The sequence below is a fragment of the Liolophura sinensis genome, chromosome 1, assembly GCF_032854445.1.
Source record: "Liolophura sinensis isolate JHLJ2023 chromosome 1, CUHK_Ljap_v2, whole genome shotgun sequence".
Lineage (NCBI taxonomy): Eukaryota > Metazoa > Mollusca > Polyplacophora > Chitonida > Chitonidae > Liolophura > Liolophura sinensis.
In genome coordinates this window covers 4,336,369-4,357,106 of record NC_088295.1, presented here as the reverse complement: position 1 = coordinate 4,357,106, position 20,738 = coordinate 4,336,369, and the positions used below count along the sequence as shown (strand labels likewise).

General features: G+C 41.5%; 2 protein-coding genes across 2 annotated transcripts in view; one reads left to right on the top strand and one right to left on the bottom strand.

Moving 5' to 3' along the window:
• Window positions 1–10,807, bottom strand: part of LOC135478080 (telomere length regulation protein TEL2 homolog) — a 31,489-nt gene extending 20,682 nt beyond the window's left edge. The window contains exons 1-8 of the mRNA XM_064758354.1: window positions 10,362–10,807; window positions 9,537–9,743; window positions 9,025–9,179; window positions 7,629–7,776; window positions 5,459–5,561; window positions 3,376–3,444; window positions 2,945–3,083; window positions 1,550–1,686 (exon numbers count right to left, since the gene is read on the bottom strand). Coding sequence (XP_064614424.1) covers window positions 1,550–1,686; window positions 2,945–3,083; window positions 3,376–3,444; window positions 5,459–5,561; window positions 7,629–7,776; window positions 9,025–9,179; window positions 9,537–9,743; window positions 10,362–10,729 — 1,326 coding nt within the window. The 5' untranslated portion in view covers window positions 10,730–10,807. The remainder of the gene's footprint in view (window positions 1–1,549; window positions 1,687–2,944; window positions 3,084–3,375; window positions 3,445–5,458; window positions 5,562–7,628; window positions 7,777–9,024; window positions 9,180–9,536; window positions 9,744–10,361) is intronic.
• Window positions 10,808–10,902: 95 nt separating this feature from the next.
• On the top strand, window positions 10,903–13,291 carry LOC135461678 (dynein axonemal light chain 4-like). Its single transcript, XM_064738870.1, has 3 exons — window positions 10,903–11,055; window positions 11,926–12,009; window positions 12,793–13,291. The coding sequence occupies exons 1-3, from the start codon at window positions 10,981–10,983 to the stop codon at window positions 12,955–12,957; spliced, it is 324 nt and encodes a 107-aa protein (XP_064594940.1). The 5' UTR covers window positions 10,903–10,980; the 3' UTR covers window positions 12,958–13,291.
• Window positions 13,292–20,738: the final 7,447 nt, after the last annotated feature.

The window sequence follows — 20,738 nt, the reverse complement described above, 5'->3', positions numbered from 1 at the left end:
AACACCTACACACGTGACAATAACACACACACACATGACAATAACACACACACACGTGACAATAACACACACACACAGAACAATTACACATACACACATGAGAATAACACATACCCACATGACAACAACACACACACACAAGACAACAAAACATGCGCACATGACAACAACACTTACACACGACAATAACAAATACACACATGACAATAACACCTACACACGTGACAATAACACACACACACATGACAATAACACATATCCACATGACAATAACACATACACACAAGACAACAAAACATGCGCACATGACAACAACACTTACACACGACAAGAACAAATACACACATGACAATAACACCTACACACGACAACAACAAATACACACATGACAATAACACCTACACACGTGACAATAACACACACACACATGACAATAACACACACACACGTGACAATAACACATACACACAAGACAACAACAAATACACACATGACAATAACACCTACACACGTGACAATAACACACACACACATGACAATAACACACACACACGTGACAATAACACACACACACAGAACAATTACACATACACACATGAGAATAACACATACCCACATGACAACAACACACACACACAAGACAACAAAACATGCGCACATGACAACAACACTTACACACGACAATAACAAATACACACATGACAATAACACCTACACACGTGACAATAACACACACACACATGACAATAACACATATCCACATGACAATAACACATACACACAGAACAATTACACATACACACATGAGAATAACACATACCCACATGACAATAACACATACACACAAGACAACAACACATACGCACATGACAATAACACATACCCACGTGACAATAACACATACACACAAGACAACAAGACATACGCACATGACAACAAGACATACCCACATCACAATAACACATATCCACATGACAACAACACTTACACACGACAACAACAAATACACACATGACAATAACACACACACACATGACAATAACACATATCCACATGACAATAACACATACACACAGAACAATTACACATACACACATGAGAATAACACATACCCACATGACAATAACACATACACACAAGACAACAACACATACGCACATGACAATAACACATACGCACATGACAATAACACATACCCACGTGACAATAACACCTACACACGTGACAATAACACACACACACATGACAATAACACATAAACACATCACAATAACACATACACACAGGACAACAAGACATACCCCCATCACAATAACACATACCCACATGACAACAACACACACACACAAGACAACAACATATACGCACATGACAACAACACATACGCACATGACAACAACACATATCCACATGACAATAACACATATCCACATGACAACAATATATCCACACATGACAAAAACATAGGCACATGACAACACATACACATTACAATAACACATACGTGCACCACAATGTATAGACAATGGTAACAAAACCTTGTGATTACCTCAAATGTCAGTTGTGGTCCATGAGGCTGCAGGGTTCTGGTCAAGCTCTCTGCCACTACCATCCCCAGGGAGCGAATCTTAGGGTCAGAACTACCCAGATGAGACTGCATACCCCTCATCAGTATACCCAGACACTCTGTCAGGTAACAAACAACAGGTGGTTAGACTGGACAATACCTGTATACCCTCATCAGTATACCCAGACACTCTGTCAGGTAACAAACAACAGGTGGTTAGACTGGACAATACCTGTATACCCTCATCAGTATACCCCAGACACACTGTCAGGTAACAAACAACAGGTGGTTCAACAGGTGTCAGGTAACAAACAACAGGTGGTTAGACTGGACTATACCTGTACACCATCATCAGTATACCCTAGACACTCTGTCAGGTAACAAACAACAGGTGGTTAGACTGGACAATACCTGTATACCCTCATCAGTATACCCTAGACATTCTGTCAGGTAACAAACAACAGGTGGTTAGACTGGATAATACCTGTATACCCTCATCAGTATACCCAGACACTCTGTCAGGTAACAAACAACAGGTGGTTAGACTGGACAATACCTGTATACCCTCATCAGTATACCCTAGACATTCTGTCAGGTAACAAACAACAGGTGGTTAGACTGGACAATACCTGTATACCCTCATCAGTATACCCAGACACTCTGTCAGGTAACAAACAACAGGTGGTTAGACTGGACTATACCTGTATACCCTCATCAGTATACCCTAGACACTCTGTCAGGTAACAAACAACAGGTGGTTAGACTGGACTATACCTGTATACCCTCATCAGTATACCCCAGACACTCTGTCAGGTAACAAACAACAGGTGGTAAGACTGAACTATATCTGTACACCCACACATGTATACCCAGAGACTCTGTCAGGTAACAAACAGCAGGTGGTTAGACTGGACTACATCTGTACACCCACACATGTATACCCAGAGACTCTGTCAGGTAACAAACAGCAGGTGGTTAGACTGGACTACATCTGTACACCCCTCATCAGTATACCCCAGACACTCTGTCAGGTAACAAACAGCAGGTGGTTAGACTGGACTACATCTGTACACCCACACATGTATACCCAGAGACTCTGTCAGGTAACAAACAGCAGGTGGTTAGACTGGACTACATCTGTACACCCACACATGTATACCCAGAGACTCTGTCAGGTAACAAACAGCAGGTGGTTAACCTGAAGTCTCCGAATTTTTAGTAACAAAGAGATAATTATTCTGATGAAATACATAACCTACAAACTATCAGGTTAAAGTTTGGCAGTAACCAACTGCTAATAAGGCATGCACAGTTTTTCTTACTAGTAGTGTACAAATACGCCCATATAAAATGACCCTATACTGACCCCACTGTTACCTTGATAATCATTTTGCTCTCCCTCCTTTACAAACGACAGACAGATCAAGAGGGCCTTGGACAGGTAGTAATGCTGCTGGTATGAGGTGCGCTTTATGGCACTGCCATCCACCCAGACTTGCAGTACACGGATCATACACTGACAACAGACACAACAAGGTGGGCACATTGTATAATCCCTCGCGGCAAACACAGTTCTACACAAGTGACAAGGTAATTATTGCAATTATTCAACTAGACCACTTGTAGCTCCTTACTACAGTATACAATTTATGATATAGACAACTCATGTCCTTGAGATTAAGGGATAGCAGACATGGAGGAAAATAAACACAATAAACCTACTCCTGTCTACCTGTATTATGTCTAAAACAGGTTCCGCTCTTTACGGTGTAGAGAATCACCACTGTTTTGATTTCACCACAACTTACAGATTTGAACAAAGGTTTCCTTGTGTGAGAGGAGGCCAAGTATCCAAGCACATTCTGGAGCAGAAGTGTCTGCAAAACGAAAAACAGCCATGATAATATGTTGTAAACTCTAATCTTGATGCAGTGCAATCTGTGACTAATGGCTTTATTCACTCACGTTCAACATACATGTACTTTTATTGGGGTTTAACACTTGGCTCACAAATTTGTCACTTACATATGGCAGTGAGGTATAAGGGAGGAATGCAGAATGCTTGGAGTAAACCACCACGCCTTGTCAGTATCTGAAAAACCTTCTGACATACACAGCTCAACAAACAAGAGCTTGATACAAGTCTGAACCATATGGGTCAGGGGCTGAGTAGCAGCGGGGAGAGTAACACTTTAGCTTAACAAGTCATCGAGGACACACAGTTTAAACAACTAAGTGACTAACACATCCAATCTCTCAGTGACCAACACATCTATTCCCGCAGTGACTAACACATCTCTCAGTGACTAACACATCCATTCCCTCAGTGACTAACACACACACTCCCCCAGTGACTAACATATCCATTCCCTCAGTGACTAATAAATCCATTCCCTCAGTGACCAACACACCAACTCCCTCAGTGACTAACACATCCACTGCCTCAGTGACTAACAAATCCATTCGCTCAGTGACTAACACACTCACTCCCTCAGTGACTAACAGATCCATTCCCTCAGTGACCAATAAATCCATTCCCTCAGTGACTAACACACCAACTCCCTCAGTGACTAACACATCCACTGCCTCAGTGACTAACAAATCCATTCGCTCAGTGACTAACACACTCACTCCCTCAGTGACTAACAGATCCATTCCCTCAGTGACCAATAAATCCATTCCCTCAGTGACCAACACACCAACTCCCTCAGTGACTAACACATCCACTGCCTCAGTGACTAACAAATCCATTCCCTCAGAGACTAACATGCTCCCTCCCTCAGTGACTAACACATCCATTCCCTCAGTGACCAACACATCCACTCTCTCCGTTATTGACATATCTATTCCCTCAGTGACTAACAGATCCATTCCCTGGGTGACTAACACATCCCCTCTCTGTGACCAATACATCAGTTCCCTAAGTGACTAACACATCCACTCTCTCAGTGACCAACACATCTATTCCCTCAGTGACTAAAACATCTCTCAGTGACTAACAGATCCATTCCCTCAGTTCCCTAAGTGACTAACACACATACTCCCTCAGTGACTAACACATCCATTCCCTCAGTGACTAACAAATCCATTCCCTCAGTGACCAACACACACACACTCCCTCAGTGACCAACACACACACACACTCCCTCAGTGACCAACACACCAACTCCTTCAGTGACTAACACATCCACTGCCTCAGTGACTAACAAATCCATTCCCTCAGTGTCTAACAGATTCATCTATTCCTTTATAATAGTATCATATCCATCCCGTTCATTATCATCATATCCATCCCCTTTATAATAGTATCATATCCATCCCCCCTCATTATCATCATATCCATCCCTTTATAATAGTGAGTATCATATCCATCCCCTTTATAATAGTGAGTATCATATCCATCCCCTCCATTATCATCATATCCATCCCCTTTATAATAGTGACTATCATATTGATCGCCTTTATAATAGTATCATATTCATCCCCTCTATGGTTATATTCATTCCCTTAGTGATTGTCATCATCCCCTCAGAATTAATCCATTAACTCAGCACTTATTTATTTATTTGACTGGTGTTTTATACTGTACTCAAGAATATTTCACTTCTATGACGGAGACCAGCATTATGGTGGTGTGAGGAAAGAGAGCACAAGGAAACCCACAACCATGCGAAGGTTGCTGCTGAAGCTTTCCACCTACAGCTGGAGGGAGCCAGCTTGAGCTGGACTTGAACTCCAAGTGACCGCATTGGTGACTCATTCAGTAAATAAAACTTCCATCCATTCATTGCTTGAGTAAGGTGAATCAAACTGATCTTCAAAGTAAAATACTGTCTGATTCTTAACTATGCCATGCTGATGAAACAAAATGAACATAAAAATGGGATTCACCTGTTCAAAATATCTCATTAACAGAAGTTTTGTACACAGCAGGTATTGCAGTTTATGTTTGTGAACGACAGAGTCTCCCAAGAGGCTTTCAACCATTCCAAACCTGAAATAAACATCTAGGAAAGTTATGTTCAGTTACACAATGCAAACAGCACAGTTTCAGATTCTAAAGGTACTGTTTTCACTGCAGCTTTAAGTCAGAAGGTTAGTCAGGTAAGTGGTAAAGGTCAGTAGTTCATAGGGCACTCCGCTTTCTTTCAACCTTAAACATGACAATCATTACACAAGTGATTTCTTGAGCACAGCGTATAAACACGGTACAGATAAATAAATAATCCTGACATTAAAAATTAAGCCTTGGTCATTCACTGAGGTGTAGAGGTAAATTTAGTCTATTTATTTCATTAGTGTTTAATGCTGGGCTAACACAACCCAGGAATTTTTCACCATACGATGGCAGTCAGATTTACGTGTAGCGGAAAGTGGAGCTTCCTCTAAATTTCCTAACATAAAGCTGCAGCCGTTACCAAGATATAGAGGTAAAATGGAGTTACAGGTAAAGTGTATCTGTCACCAAGGTGTACCGGTAAGGTTTATCTCTCACCAAGGTGTTCAGGTAAAGTGGATCTGTCACCAAGGTGTACAGGTAAGGTGTATCCCTCACCAAGGTGTACAGGTAAAGTGTATCTCTCACTAAGGTGTACAGGTAAAGTGTATTTGTCACCAAGGTGTACGGGTAAAGTGTATTTGTCACCAAGGTGTATGGGTAAAGTGCATCTCTCATCAAGGTGTATGGGTAAAGTGTATTTGTCACCAAGGTGTACGGGTAAAGTGTATCTCTCACCAAGGTGTACAGGTAAAGTGTATCTCTCACCAAGATGTACAGGTAAAGAATATCTCTCACCAAGGTGTACAGGAAATGTGCATCTCTCACCAAGACGCAGATGTAAAATGTCACGTGTAGCCATAAAATGTATTTCTTGCCAAGGTCTAGTGTAACATGAGCCCTTAACAACATGCACAGGTGTAGAGGTGACATGTAGGCCTTACCATGGTACAGAGGTAAAATGTGATGAAATTAAAATATATGCCTTATTAACTCTTGCCAAGCTGTAGAGGTAAAATGTAACCCTCAACAAGCTGTAGAGGTAAAATGTAACCCTTTTACCAAGGTACAGAGGTAAAATGTAACCCTTACCAAGCTGTAGAGGTAAAATGTAACCCTCAACAAGCTGTAGAGGTAAAATGTAACCCTTAACAAGCTGTAGAGGTAAAATGCATCCCTCAACAAGCTGTAGAGGTAAAATGTAACCCTTTTACCACGCTGTAGAGGTAAAATGTAACCCTCAACAAGCTGTAGAGGTAAAATGTAACCCTTAACAAGCTGTAGAGGTAAAATGCATCCCTCAACAAGCTGTAGAGGTAAAATGTAACCCTTTTACCAAGATGTAGAGGTAAAATGTAACCCTTTTACCAAGCTGTAGAGGTAAAATGTAACCCTCAACAAGCTGTAGAGGTAAAATGTAACCCTTAACAAGCTGTAGAGGTAAAATGCATCCCTCAACAAGCCGTAGAGGTAAAATGTAACCCTCAACAAGCTGTAGAGGTAAAATGTAACCCTTAACAAGCTGTAGAGGTAAAATGTAACCCTCAACAAGCTGTAGAGGTAAAATGTAACCCTTTTACCAAGATGTAGAGGTAAAATGTAACCCTCAACAAGCTGTAGAGGTAAAATGCATCCCTTTTACCAAGATGTAGAGGTAAAATGCATCCCTGAACAAGCTGTAGAGGTAAAATGTAACCCTTTTACCAAGATGTAGAGGTAAAATGTAACCCTCAACAAGCTGTAGAGGTAAAATGCATCCTTTACCAAGCTGTAGAGGTAAAATGTAACCCTTACCAAGCTGTAGAGGTAAAACTCAACCCTTATCAAGCTGTAGAGGTAAAATGTAACCCTTACCAAGCTGTAGAGGTAAAATTCAACCCTTATCAAGCTGAAGAGGTAAAATGTAACCCTTACCAAGCTGTAGAGGTAAAATTCAACCCTTATCAAGCTGAAGAGGTAAAATGTAACCCTTACCAAGCTGTAAAGGTAAAATTCAACCCTTATCAAGCTGAAGAGGTAAAATGTAACCCCTTACCAAGCTGTAGAGGTAAATTCACCCCTTACCAAGGTACTGATGTCAGCACTGGAATGATCACTGATTCCATACACCTGTCAGGTATACCAGTTATTAACCTCTCACACAAACGAACCCACACAAAATCCCTCCTCACGAAAACCAGTAGAGATGGCAATAAGTGTTTCCACAAAGTCTCTGTAAACATACAAAAACATACCTGGTTTTTGACAAAATTCAAGAATCAAAACCTATTACATGGTATTTAATCAGTAAAAATTATCATTTTTTAATTTCTAATATTAATATATGAGCCACAACCATGTGTTTCATGTCCTGAACAAATTGGATTGGGTCACGAAATTCATGCATAGCCAGGTACCTGAACTCCCCTGAATGCTCAGGCAGACAGAATTTCCCCAGCACTTGATCACTGAACTCACCTGAATGCTCAGACAGACTGAGTTTCCCCAGCACTTGATCACTGAACTCACCTGATTGCTCAGACAGACAGTTTCCCCAGCACTTGATCAATGAACTCACCTGAATGCTCAGACAGACTGAGTTTCCTCAGCACTTGATCCCCAAACTCACCTGAATGCTCAGACAGACTAAGTTTCTCCAGCACTTGATCACTGAACTCATCTGAATGCTCAGAAAGACAGTTTCCCCAGCTCTTGATTACCGAACTCACCTGAATGCTCAGACAGACTGAGTTTCTCCAGCACTTGATCAATGATCACCGAACTCACCTAAATGCTCAGACAGATAGAGTTTCCCCAGCACTTGATCAATGAATTCAACTGAATACCCAGGTAGACAAAGTTTCCCCAGCACTGGGTCACTGATCTCTCCCGAATACCCAGACAGACTGAGTTCCCCCAGCACTTGATCACTGATCTCAACATACCTACACAGACAGAATTTCCCCAGTACTTGATCACTGAACAGAATGACTGAGTCTTCCCAGCACTTGATCACTGAACTCAACTGAATACCTGAACAGACAGAGTTTCTTCAGCACTTGATCACTGATGTCAACTGAGTACCCAGACAGACAGAGTTTCCCCAGAACTTGATCACTGAACTCAACTCAATACCCAGGTAGACAAAGTTTCCCCAGCACTGGGTCACTGACCTCTCCCGAATACCCAGACAAACTGAGTTTCCCCAGCACTTGATCACTGATCTCAACATACCCACACAGACAGAATTTCCCCAGTACTTAATCACTGAACTCAACTGAATACCCAGTTAAACAAAGTTTCCACAGCACTGGGTCACTGATCTCTCCCGAATACCCAGACTGACTTTTCCAAGGACTTGATCAATGAACTCACCTAAATGCTCAGGCAGACTGACTGAGTTTCCCCAGCACTTGATCACTGAACTCCTCTGAAAACCCAAACAGACATACCTTTCTCAGAACTTTATCACTACACTCACCCGAATATCCAGACAGACATAACTTCCCCAGAACCTGGCTACTGAACTCCAGAGAACAATCTTTTCCCTCCAATAAGAGCATGTGACACTTTTCCAGGCCTTCCACTAAACAGGTGCTAATTATCCGGATGTAACTGGATGGCATAAACACCTGACTGTAATGAACATCAGAAATAATAGAGTGTTCAAATGTATCTTTTTCTCCTCCAATTGTTGTAAATAATCCATTTCTTATTGCTGTATGGTATAATGTGTAACACCATTATCATATTTTTTTTAAATTTGTTTTGTTAAAATTGATGGGAAATAAAGTATAACACAGACGTAAGACAGATATTATAAAACACGAGTAACATTTATGTATACCAGTTGTAGGTGTAGCTGTATTTGAAGATTGCAAAATAAACTTTGCTACTCAATTTAATTATTAATGAACAAAATAAAATGTAAACATGTTGAACAGATTATAATGTGAAGATATTAAGGCTAATCTGTCTAACCCTCAAACTCACCTAATTTGCTTTTTAAGAGCATTTGCCATTTTATCAGGGAATGAAGAGATGAGAGACACTAACTCATCCCACATCTCTGCTTGACTGACTGTCTCAGATGTACTGACAGAGTGTTTTTCTACCTGATTCAGAAAGATCATCTTCAGCAGGTCAAGTCTAAAGAACTCCTCAAGAAGAAATACGGATTTGCTCTGCTTATAGCTTGGCCTGGAAAAAATAACATACAGTATAGAGAAAAACACATGACGTCTGTCACTGATTTGCTTCAACAAATACAGCCGATGAGTACTGTCTATTAATTTTGCAATATGTTTGCTGTAATTTCTGTTGTGTTCAGCTGTCGGGGTATTATTGCATGCCATAACCTTCCATGGCTTAGAGTTCAGTTTTCTATGAAAATCAACATCACTTCACTATCAATTTAGGTAACTACAGTACTGGAGGTGAAACAAAACAAATTTAACACAAGATGAGATAGGTATTGAAGAAGATTTTAGGAAAAATATAGCTTTCAGGTACTAAGACATTCTTTCTGGAACAGTAATTTGCAAAGCGTTAAGATGTGATAGTTTCAATGTCTGGTAGTTCTTGAAACTTTAGGAATCAGCAAAAATCGTAATTTTGCCCATTTAACTCCACGTTATTTATCATCTCCTGCTCCTTGCGACAAACTAGGGTGCTCGAAACTATAAATACTGCCACAAGATATATTATCAATTTAGGCATAAACTATAACCTCTAGGATATGTTAATGTATACACTGTGTAACTGCATAAGTATATCAAAGTTCATTAGCTGCAGAACTGACAGCTCTGTTCCACTCACGGGGAAGTGTACACCGCTGTGCAAAGAATGGGAAACACATCCTGGGGGGAGCCCTTCAAATAGAACTCGTCAATCACATTCCGTATAGCCTTTCGAGGAAGATCTGACACCCAGTCATGTGACAGCAGGTCGAGCAAATTTCCCGCAAATCGAGAATAATGATATTTTGTGAAAATGTCCCTGGCTTTGTTGAACGATTCTGTATCTTTGAACTCTGGATGGGATTTTGTTGCTGATGTCGGCAATAAACAGGCTACGTCTCTCAAAATAGTTATTTTCTGATCAGCGTCCGACGACGAAGACAGTGCATTCCATTGCTCCCGAACATACGCTCTGACTCGAGCATGTGATTCAATTTCTCCTCCCATAATACTGGATCAATCCCTAAAATCTGACAGAAACAATATGACGATGACTTCTTCAAAGTTTACCCGATACCGGAAGCACATGTTCGTACCCGGAAATGGTAACCAATCTAAAACGAGACCTGCGCTCCTCCGCATGCGCCGTCTCCGTGGTTACCGCGTAGCTTGCTTTCTAAGGAAAGCCCGGTGCGCGAACACAGATATCGTAAAATAACCTCCAGCGTCTTTGGAGTGGGTAACAAAATCGTGGAAATATGGCAGAAGCAACAGAAGAGAAAAAGGCAGTGGATGCAGACGTTAAAAGGGTTCACACTTATCCTTTGATTCGTGTAAGTTCTTCGCAATTTGTTCACAATTGTGCAGAGCTGACTGTTGTTGTTGTATCGTGAGCTTCATAATTCAGCAGACTTGACCCAGAGTTATATCTCCATGTCTTTGTAGCTGGTTGAAAACTGCCTACCTTTCTAAAACAAATGCATATGTTTAGGACATCGCCTAAGCCACCATGAATTTGGTGGAGGTGTAAAATTAAGTCAAATGGCTACGTCAGTGACCGGCCGAAGCGACTCTTGTTTTGAAATACTAATAGCCAAATCTCCGAGCAAGGTAAGGGGTAATGCTTTTCATATATATTAAACAGTCTTGAACCAGTATGTCAAGTCATCGTGTTATTACACTAACCCGTTGGCATGCTGATTTCTGCACTGCTACTGTTTCCCTGCCATGTTGTGGGTAACAGAAGGAGTATGCGACCAAGAACAAGTAAGAGATTTGACTGTTTCAAAACTTCAGCTTATAACAGCATTCCTTCTGCCTGACAAGGATCAATGGCTTAGCCATATGGCTTTACTCCAGTGCCAATTTATGGTGGCTTAGGCTCATGCTGTTTGTTGTTGAGAGGTAGGTATTTTTCGCACAGCCATGAAAACATGGAGATATCATACTGTGTCAAATCATGTAACATGTGACCTGAAAGTAAAGCTCTCCATCAAGACTGGTTGGTTTCTCCACTTATTTTGTAAAACCTGAAATACTGTACAAAAGTGTAATTGTTTGTAAATTAATCAAAGACCATTTATACATTTCGGAATCAATAGTAAACCTGTAGTTTTTCTTGTGATTTACTTCTTAATTGTTGGTCAGATTCCTCATTTCTCAGATAAAATGAAGATCTACAGTAGATATTTATGTTTTTACAGCATTCTGACATGAATGATGAAATGAAAACTGAAACCATGGAGTTATGTGTGACAGCATGTGAAAAATTTGCCTCAAACAATGAAGTGAGTATTGAAATGAAAAACCTGGAAATGTTTAAGCAAACAAAGAACAACATATTTAAGTCAACATTTGAAACTGCTGTCATCGGGGTACTTTACTTGTATGTGGCAGCGGCAAGCAGACAATGACCATAGGGAGGTATAGGGAGATGAACAACATTGGACAATATTCAGAGAAGTACAACTGATAATAACCAGAAATTATAGTATGTAAGGCAACAGGACAATGTGCACAGAAGATATAAATTGTGGACATCAACAAACCTGGTTTTGGACTTATGAGACCATGAAGTAGACTTTTGTATTAACTCCCATGTTATTTAGACAATGTTTTCACTGCTGTGTGTGAGCTAGCAAGCATGATGGCGTGAATAAAATGGGAAATGTTTGGATGTCTGCGGTCTCGAATAGACCCAAAGTTTTAAACGAAAGACCCAGAGATTTAATGTAGCATAGATCATCAGGTCTAAGTCTGCATAGGCTGAAGTGATTATGGCCACTGTTTGCATGAGTATAACATATACTCACGTGTTTAACAAACATGGGACCCCATACTTTACTTTAGTCCACCTCTATAGATAGTCTTTTACAGAACATTGTTTTAATCTGACATAGGTCAGTATATTTAGTTTAATATACACCTACATGATTAATCAAGCCCAAAGTATTTTCCGTTTACTTACATATAGCATATACTGAATTAGCACATGTCCTAATGTTATATGTTATATGAATTATAGATGCTAAAGGTATAGATGATCACATTTAAATCTGATCTTATTTCAGGCTGCAGCCAAAATGATTAAGGACACAATGGACAAGAAGTTTGGAGCCTCATGGCATGCTGTGGTTGGAGAAGGCTTTGGATTTGAGATAACACATGAAGTTAAAAACTTACTGTACATGTTCTTTGGGGGTACATCAGCTATTATAGTGTGGAAATGTTCCTAGCTAAGTGAGACTGCTGCAAGGTTGTACTGTGACATGTATGGTGGGTCTGGTGGGAACCTGGCCTGACAACACTGGCTGTGATTAATGCCAGACGAACTCTGGAAATGCAAAGTGAACAATTGCTTTAATACCAAATGCAATATGCCCAATATATTTTAGAAGTTTCAAAGCCTTCATCTAATGTGTTTGTATAATAACTTCATATTGGACAGCATTCTTAACAAGGTTCAAGCTATGCCGAAGTGATATACTGTTCTTAATTCTTGTTGAACTGTTTTGTTCAGAAATAAATTTATCATTGTTTTTATTGTGGAATAAACATTCATGAATTCTTTTTAATGTGAGACTTGTGAATGATTTTAGACTTACAAGTCAGTTAGCAAACAGAAGGCACACAATGTGCTGTTTTGCAAGCATCCTGTAGCCCACTCTCCCAGATTAAGTTTTCTGAACTCAGTTGCTATCATCAGATGTCATTAAAATAACTATCAGATGTCAAAAAGCTCTAGATGTTGCATTAGAAGTTTGTTTACCTTGACGCAAAATGCCAGTCTGTCATGTTTTGTGAGTCCGTCCGCATAGCCGAGGTAACAAACCGGCACATTTGGTAACAAAAGCGTACAGTAATACAGGTGTGGAGTGTTAGGATCCTTACAGTAATACAGGTGTGGAATGTTAGGATCCCTACAGTAACACAGGTGTGGATTGTTAGGGTCCCTACAGTAATACAGGTGTGGAATATTAGGATCCCTACAGTAACACAGGTGTGGAGTGTTAGGATCCCTACAGTAATACAGGTGTGGAATGTTAGGATTCCTACAGTAATACAGGTGTGGAATGTTAGGATCCCTACAGTAATACAGGTGTGGAATGTTAGGATCCCTACAGTAACACAGGTGTAGAATGTTATGATCCCTACAGTAACACAGGTGTGGAATATTAGGATCCCTACAGTAACACAGGTGTGGAATATTAGGATCCCTACAGTAACACAGGTGTGGAATGTTATGATCCCTACAGTAACACAGGTGTGGAGTGTTAGGATCCCTACAGTAATACAGGTGTGGAATGTTAGGATCCCTACAGTAATACAGGTGTGGAATGTTAGGGTCCCTACAGTAATACAGGTGTGGAGTGTTAGGATCCCTACAGTAACACAGGTGTGGATTGTTAGGGTCCCTACAGTAATACAGGTGTGGAATGTTAGGATCCCTACAGTAATACAGGTGTGGAGTGTTAGGATCCCTACAGTAAGACAGGTGTGGAGTGTTAGGATCCCTACAGTAATACAGGTGTGGAAGGTTAGGATCCCTACAGTACTACAGGTGCGGAATGTTAGGATCCTTACAGTAATACAGGTGTGGAATGTTAGGATCCCTACAGTAACACAGGTGTGGAGTGTTAGGATCCCTACAGTAATACAGGTGTGGAGTGTTAGGATCCTTACAGTAATACAGGTCTGGAATATTAGGATCCCTACAGTAACACAGGTGTGGAATGTTAGGGTCCCTACAGTAATACAGGTGTGGAATATTAGGATCCCTACAGTAATACAGGTGTGGAATGTTAGGATCCCTACAGTAATACAGGTGTGGAATGTTAGGATCCCTACAGTAATACAGGTGTGGAGTGTTAGGATCCCTACAGTAAGACAGGTGTGGAGTGTTAGGATCCCTACAGTAATACAGGTGTGGAAGGTTAGGATCCCTACAGTACTACAGGTGCGGAATGTTAGGATCCTTACAGTAATACAGGTGTGGAATGTTAGGATCCCTACAGTAACACAGGTGTGGAGTGTTAGGATCCCTACAGTAATACAGGTGTGGAGTGTTAGGATCCTTACAGTAATACAGGTCTGGAATATTAGGATCCCTACAGTAACACAGGTGTGGAATGTTAGGGTCCCTACAGTAATACAGGTCTGGAATATTAGGATCCCTACAGTAACACAGGTGTGGAATGTTAGGGTCCCTACAGTAACACAGGTGTGGAATATTAGGATCCCTACAGTAACACAGGTGTGGAAGGTTAGGATCCCTACAGTAACACAGGTGTGGAAGGTTAGGATCCCTACAGTAACACAGGTGTGGAGTGTTAGGATCCCTACAATAATACAGGTGTGGAATGTTAGGATCCTTACAGTAACACAGGTGTGGAATGTTAGGATCCCTACAGTAACACAGGTGTGGAATGTTAGGATCCCTACAGTAACACAGGTGTAGAATGTTATGATCCCTACAGTAACACAGGTGTGGAATGTTAGGATTCCTACAGTAACACAGGTGTGGAATGTTAGGATCCCTACAGTACTACAGGTGTGGAGTGTTAGGATCCCTACAGTAATACAGGTGTGGAATATTAGGATCCCTACAGTAATACAGGTGTGGAATGTTAGGGTCCCTACAGTAATACAGGTGTGGAATGTTAGGATCCCTACAGTAATACAGGTGTGGAGTGTTAGGATCCCTACAGTAAGACAGGTGTGGAGTGTTAGGATCCCTACAGTAATACAGGTGTGGAAGGTTAGGATCCCTACAGTAATACAGGTGCGGAATGTTAGGATCCTTACAGTAACACAGGTGTGGAATGTTAGGATCCCTACAGTAACACAGGTGTGGAGTGTTAGGATCCCTACAGTATTACAGGTGTGGAATGTTATGGTCCCTACAGTAACACAGGTGTGGAATGTTAGGATCCCTACAGTAACACAGGTGTGGAATGTTAGGATCCCTACAGTAATACAGGTGTGGAATGTTAGGATTCCTACAGTAACACAGGTGTGGAATATTAGGATCCCTACAGTAACACAGGTGTGGAGTGTTAGGATCCCTACAGTAATACAGGTGTGGAAGGTTATGATCCCTACAGTAACACAGGTGTGGAATATTAGGATCCCTACAGTAACACAGGTGTGGAAGGTTAGGATCCCTACAGTAATACAGGTGTGGAAGGTTAGGATCCCTACAGTAACACAGGTGTGGAGTGTTAGGATCCCTACAATAATACAGGTGTGGAATGTTAGGATCCTTACAGTAACACAGATGTGGAATGTTAGGATCCCTACAGTAACACAGGTGTGGAATGTTAGGATCCCTACAGTAACACAGGTGTAGAATGTTATGATCCCTACAGTAACACAGGTGTGGAATGTTAGGATTCCTACAGTAACACAGGTGTGGAATGTTAGGATCCCTACAGTACTACAGGTGTGGAGTGTTAGGATCCCTACAGTAACACAGGTGTGGAAGGTTAGGATCCCTACAGTACTACAGGTGTGGAATGTTAGGATCCCTACAGTAATACAGGTGTGGAATGTTAGGGTCCCTACAGTAATACAGGTGTGGAATGTTAGGATCCCTACAGTAATACAGGTGTGGAGTGTTAGGATCCCTACAGTAAGACAGGTGTGGAGTGTTAGGATCCCTACAGTAATACAGGTGTGGAAGGTTAGGATCCCTACAGTAATACAGGTGCGGAATGTTAGGATCCTTACAGTAATACAGGTGTGGAATGTTAGGATCCCTACAGTAACACAGGTGTGGAGTGTTAGGATCCCTACAGTATTACAGATGTGGAATGTTATGGTCCCTACAGTAACACAGGTGTGGAATGTTGGGATCCCTACAGTAACACAGGTGTGGAATGTTAGGATCCCTACAGTAACACAGGTGTGGAGTGTTAGGATCCCTACAGTAATACAGGTGTGGAATGTTAGGGTCCCTACAGTAACACAGGTGTGGAATGTTAGAGTCCCTACAGTAATACAGGTGTGGAATGTTAGGATCCCTACAGTAACACAGGTGTGGAATGTTAGGATCCCTACAGTAACACAGGTGTGGAATGTTAGGATTCCTACAGTAATACAGGTGTGGAATGTTAGGATCCCTACAGTAATACAGGTGTGGAATATTAGGGTCCCTACAGTAATACAGGTGTGGAATATTAGGGTCCCTACAGTAATACAGGTGTGTAATATTAGGATCCCTACAGTAACACAGGTGTGGAGTGTTAGGATCCTTACAGTAATACAGGTGTGGAATGTTATGATCCCTACAGTAATACAGGTGTGGAATATTAGGATCCCTACAGTAATACAGGTGTGGAATGTTAGGATCCCTACAGTAACACAGGTGTGGAATGTTAGGATTCCTACAGTAACACAGGTGTGGAGTGTTAGGATCCCTACAGTAATGCAGGTGTGCAGTGTTAGGTGTGGAATGTGGAGATACAGTAACACAGGTGTGGCGTTTTAAGATCCCAACAGTAACACAGGTGTGGAATGTTATGATCCCTACAGTAACACAGGTGTGGAGTGTTAGGATCCCTACAGTAATACAGGTGTGAATTGTTAGGATCCCTACTGTAATAGAGGTGTGGGGTGTTAGAATCCCTACAGTAATACAGGTGTGGAGTGTTAGAATTCCTACAGTAATACAGGTTGTTAGGATCCCAACAGTAACACAGGTGTGGTATGATAGGATCCCTACAGTACTACAGGTGTGAATTGTTAGGATTCCTACAGTAATACAGGTGTGCAGTGTTAGGTGTGGAGTGTGGAGATACAGTAACACAGGTGTGGAATGTTAGTATACTTACAGTAATATACTGTTCACAGCCCTGCAGCTGAGAGAGTGTGCCTTGCTGTAACTGTGGAGCGGATTATAATCTGATATTTACCTCCCTACTCAAAACACTACTTCCATGACGTGTTTATTCAGTAAGTTACTTAGATTCTGGTCTTCGACAGGGAATTTCTGTATTGCTCTATACAGTCATGATCAAGTGGTTAGATACAATACATACTTTCAATATCTAAGAAACACGGGTTCAAACCGGGCCTAATTGTGCGTCGACATCTCTCGTGGCCTAATTGCACGGTCTAATATTCGATGAAAACCACTTTTCTTCCAAAAAGTTAGTTAGTACGTGGTGACAGCTCCATGGTGCACCTCGGCCACTGCGGTTTCTTCCAGCAAGTTAGTCAGTACGTGGCGACACCTCCATAGTCCCCAGCCACTATGATTTCCTTCACCCATAAAGCTGACCGCTAACGTATAGGCCAGTGTCAAAAATTCAGTTCGTGAGTATATGGTGTTAAACATCAAATATCATAATAACTAAATTAAACAATAAATTAAATAAATGTATGAGCCTGACATGGACATCTCAGCAGCTATATTAATGGCGCAATTGTTTGAAATTATCGTTGACGACACTGTTAATTAAGCACCTACATGTATGTCCGTTATTGTAAGGTTGTTTCTGTAGCTACATCTTCACGGAGTGGTACTTCGAAAGTTATCACGAAAAGCCCAATGGCAATACTTGTGTTCAGTCGCTTTAACAGGTTATGTGGGCTAGGTTATGCTCCCCTGTGACAACACCATGTGGGTTATGTACCCCTATGTCAATACACTGTCGCTTATATGTACCAGTACCCTAATATGACGTCACTATGTAGGTTATGTACCCCTATGTCAATATACCTTCGGTTATATGTACCGGTACCCCAATATGAGAGCACTATGTAGGTTATGTACCCCTATGTTAATACACATTCGGTTATATGTACCGGTACCCCAATATGACAGCACTATGTAGGTTATGTACCCCTATGTCAATACACTGTCACTTATATGTACCAGTACCCTAATATGACGTCACTCTGTCGGTTATGTACCCCTATGTCAATATACCTTCGGTTATATGTACCGGTACCCCAATATGACAGCACTATGTAGGTTATGTACCCCTATGTCAATATACCTTCGGTTATATGTACCGGTACCCCAATATGACAGCACTATGTTATGTACCCCTATGTCAGTTCACTACTGAGACCAAAATGGTTTCCTGTCACTTCGAATTTACAAGAGAGATAGTTTCAATTTTGGTATAGTATTTATTTATTTATTTATTTATTTATTTATTTGATTGTTTTATGCCGTACACAAGAATATTTCACTTATACAACGGCGGCAAGCATTATGGCGGCAGGAAACCGAAGACCGTCCGCAGGCGTGCTGGAAGACCATCTGCAGGTTGCTGACAGACCTTCTCACGCACGGCAGGAAAAGAAGCCAGCATGAGGTGGACTTGAACTCACAGCGCGCACATTGGCGAAAGGCTCCTAGGTCATTGCACTGCGTTGACGTGCTAACCACGGAGGCCCCCTTTAAGAAAATATACATAGTAAAATATATTTATTTGAATAGCAATATGTATACCGAAGTGCCCTGCATATGGCATGTACAAATCACGCCTTGCAGTTACGTGCTACTATCTCACTTGGCGCTCAGCACTGAGAGGTTAGAGCAAGGAAACATGGCTGGTTGGTCGGTGTGAGCATAATGTGACTGGGTGGGATGTCACTTGGGCGGCATTGACTCGCCCTGCCTCAAAAAGACACAATGTATGAACACACACCTAATCCCTCCTCGTCGTCATATGACTGAAAAATTGTTAGCTACGACCCTTAACCCCAAGCACACATATATACCCTATGGCAGCACTATATCCGTTATATTCCCATACGGCAGCACTACGTCAGTTATATCCCCATATGGCAGCACTATGTTGGTTATATCCTCATATGCCAGCACTATGTCGGTTATATCCCCATATGGCAGCACTGTGTCGGTTATATCCCCATATGGTAGCACTGTTTCAGTTATATCCCCATATGGCGGCACCATATCGGCTATGTTCCCTATGGCAACACTATGTCATTTATGTCTTCCTATGGCAGCACTAAGTCAGTTATTTCCCCTTACGAAAGCACAACATCATATTTATCCTCCTGTGGCAGTACTATGTCGGTTATATCCCCATATGGCAGCACTGTCGGTTATATCCCCCTATGGCAACACTATGTCGGTTATATCTCCATATGGCAGCACCAGGTCAGATATATCCCCATATGCAGCACTATGTCAGCTATATCCCCATTTGGCAGCACTATGTTGGTTATATTCCCTATGGCAGCACTATGTCGGTTATATCCCCCGATCACAGCACTTTTTATTTTTTTTTTAATTAGTTGATTGGTGTTTTGCGCCGTACTCAAGAATATTTCACTTATATGATGGCGCCCAACAGTATGATGGGAGGAAACCGGGTAGAGCCCGAGGAAACCCACGACCATCAGCAGGTTGTTGTCAGATCTTTATCACAACACTATGTCGGTTATATCTTCCTATCACAGCGCTATATCGGTTATATACCCCCCCCCCCCCCCCATTACAACACTATGTCGGTATGTATTCCTGTTACAGCACTATGTCGGTTATGTACCTCTGTGACAGTACTGTGTCTGTTATGTGCCCCTAAGGCAGAACTATATCGGTTATATCCCCCTGTGATAGGACTAATTCGGATCTGTTCCCCTATGGCAGCATAATGTCTGCTATGTTCCCTGTGGCAGTACTATGTCGGTTACGTAGTCCTGTGACAGCACTACGTCTGTTATGTTCTCCTATGACAGTACTATGTCCGCATGTCGGATGTACCACTGTGACAGTGACAGCGCACTGTGGCCATCATGAGATATACGGGCAAAAGGCTGATGAATTGGTGTTTGATGGAGTGACCGGTTTCAGGGGAAGTAACTCTAGGCGCCTCTTGCGGTTTTCAACAAGTACTGCCGGTGGAGGAATGTGCACGTTGAGAAGCTCTGTTAATTACCTTTGAACTACAGTCCATAAATTTAATTGATAACCCGGTGTATATTTGACCTCTGTAATGTACCTGGTTTATTTATGTCAATAAGCAGACAACCGGGA

What these genes read in the sequence shown, in the direction of transcription:
- LOC135461678 (XM_064738870.1), top strand. Translation starts at nt 10,981, where the DNA reads ATGGCAGAAGCAACAGAAGAGAAAAAGGCAGTGGATGCAGACGTTAAA. An exon ending in ACACTTATCCTTTGATTCGT is followed by an intron (nt 11,056 to 11,925) that starts GTAAGTTCTTCG and finishes ATGTTTTTACAG; the next exon opens with CATTCTGACATGAATGATGA. An exon ending in AATTTGCCTCAAACAATGAA is followed by an intron (nt 12,010 to 12,792) that starts GTGAGTATTGAA and finishes ATCTTATTTCAG; the next exon opens with GCTGCAGCCAAAATGATTAA.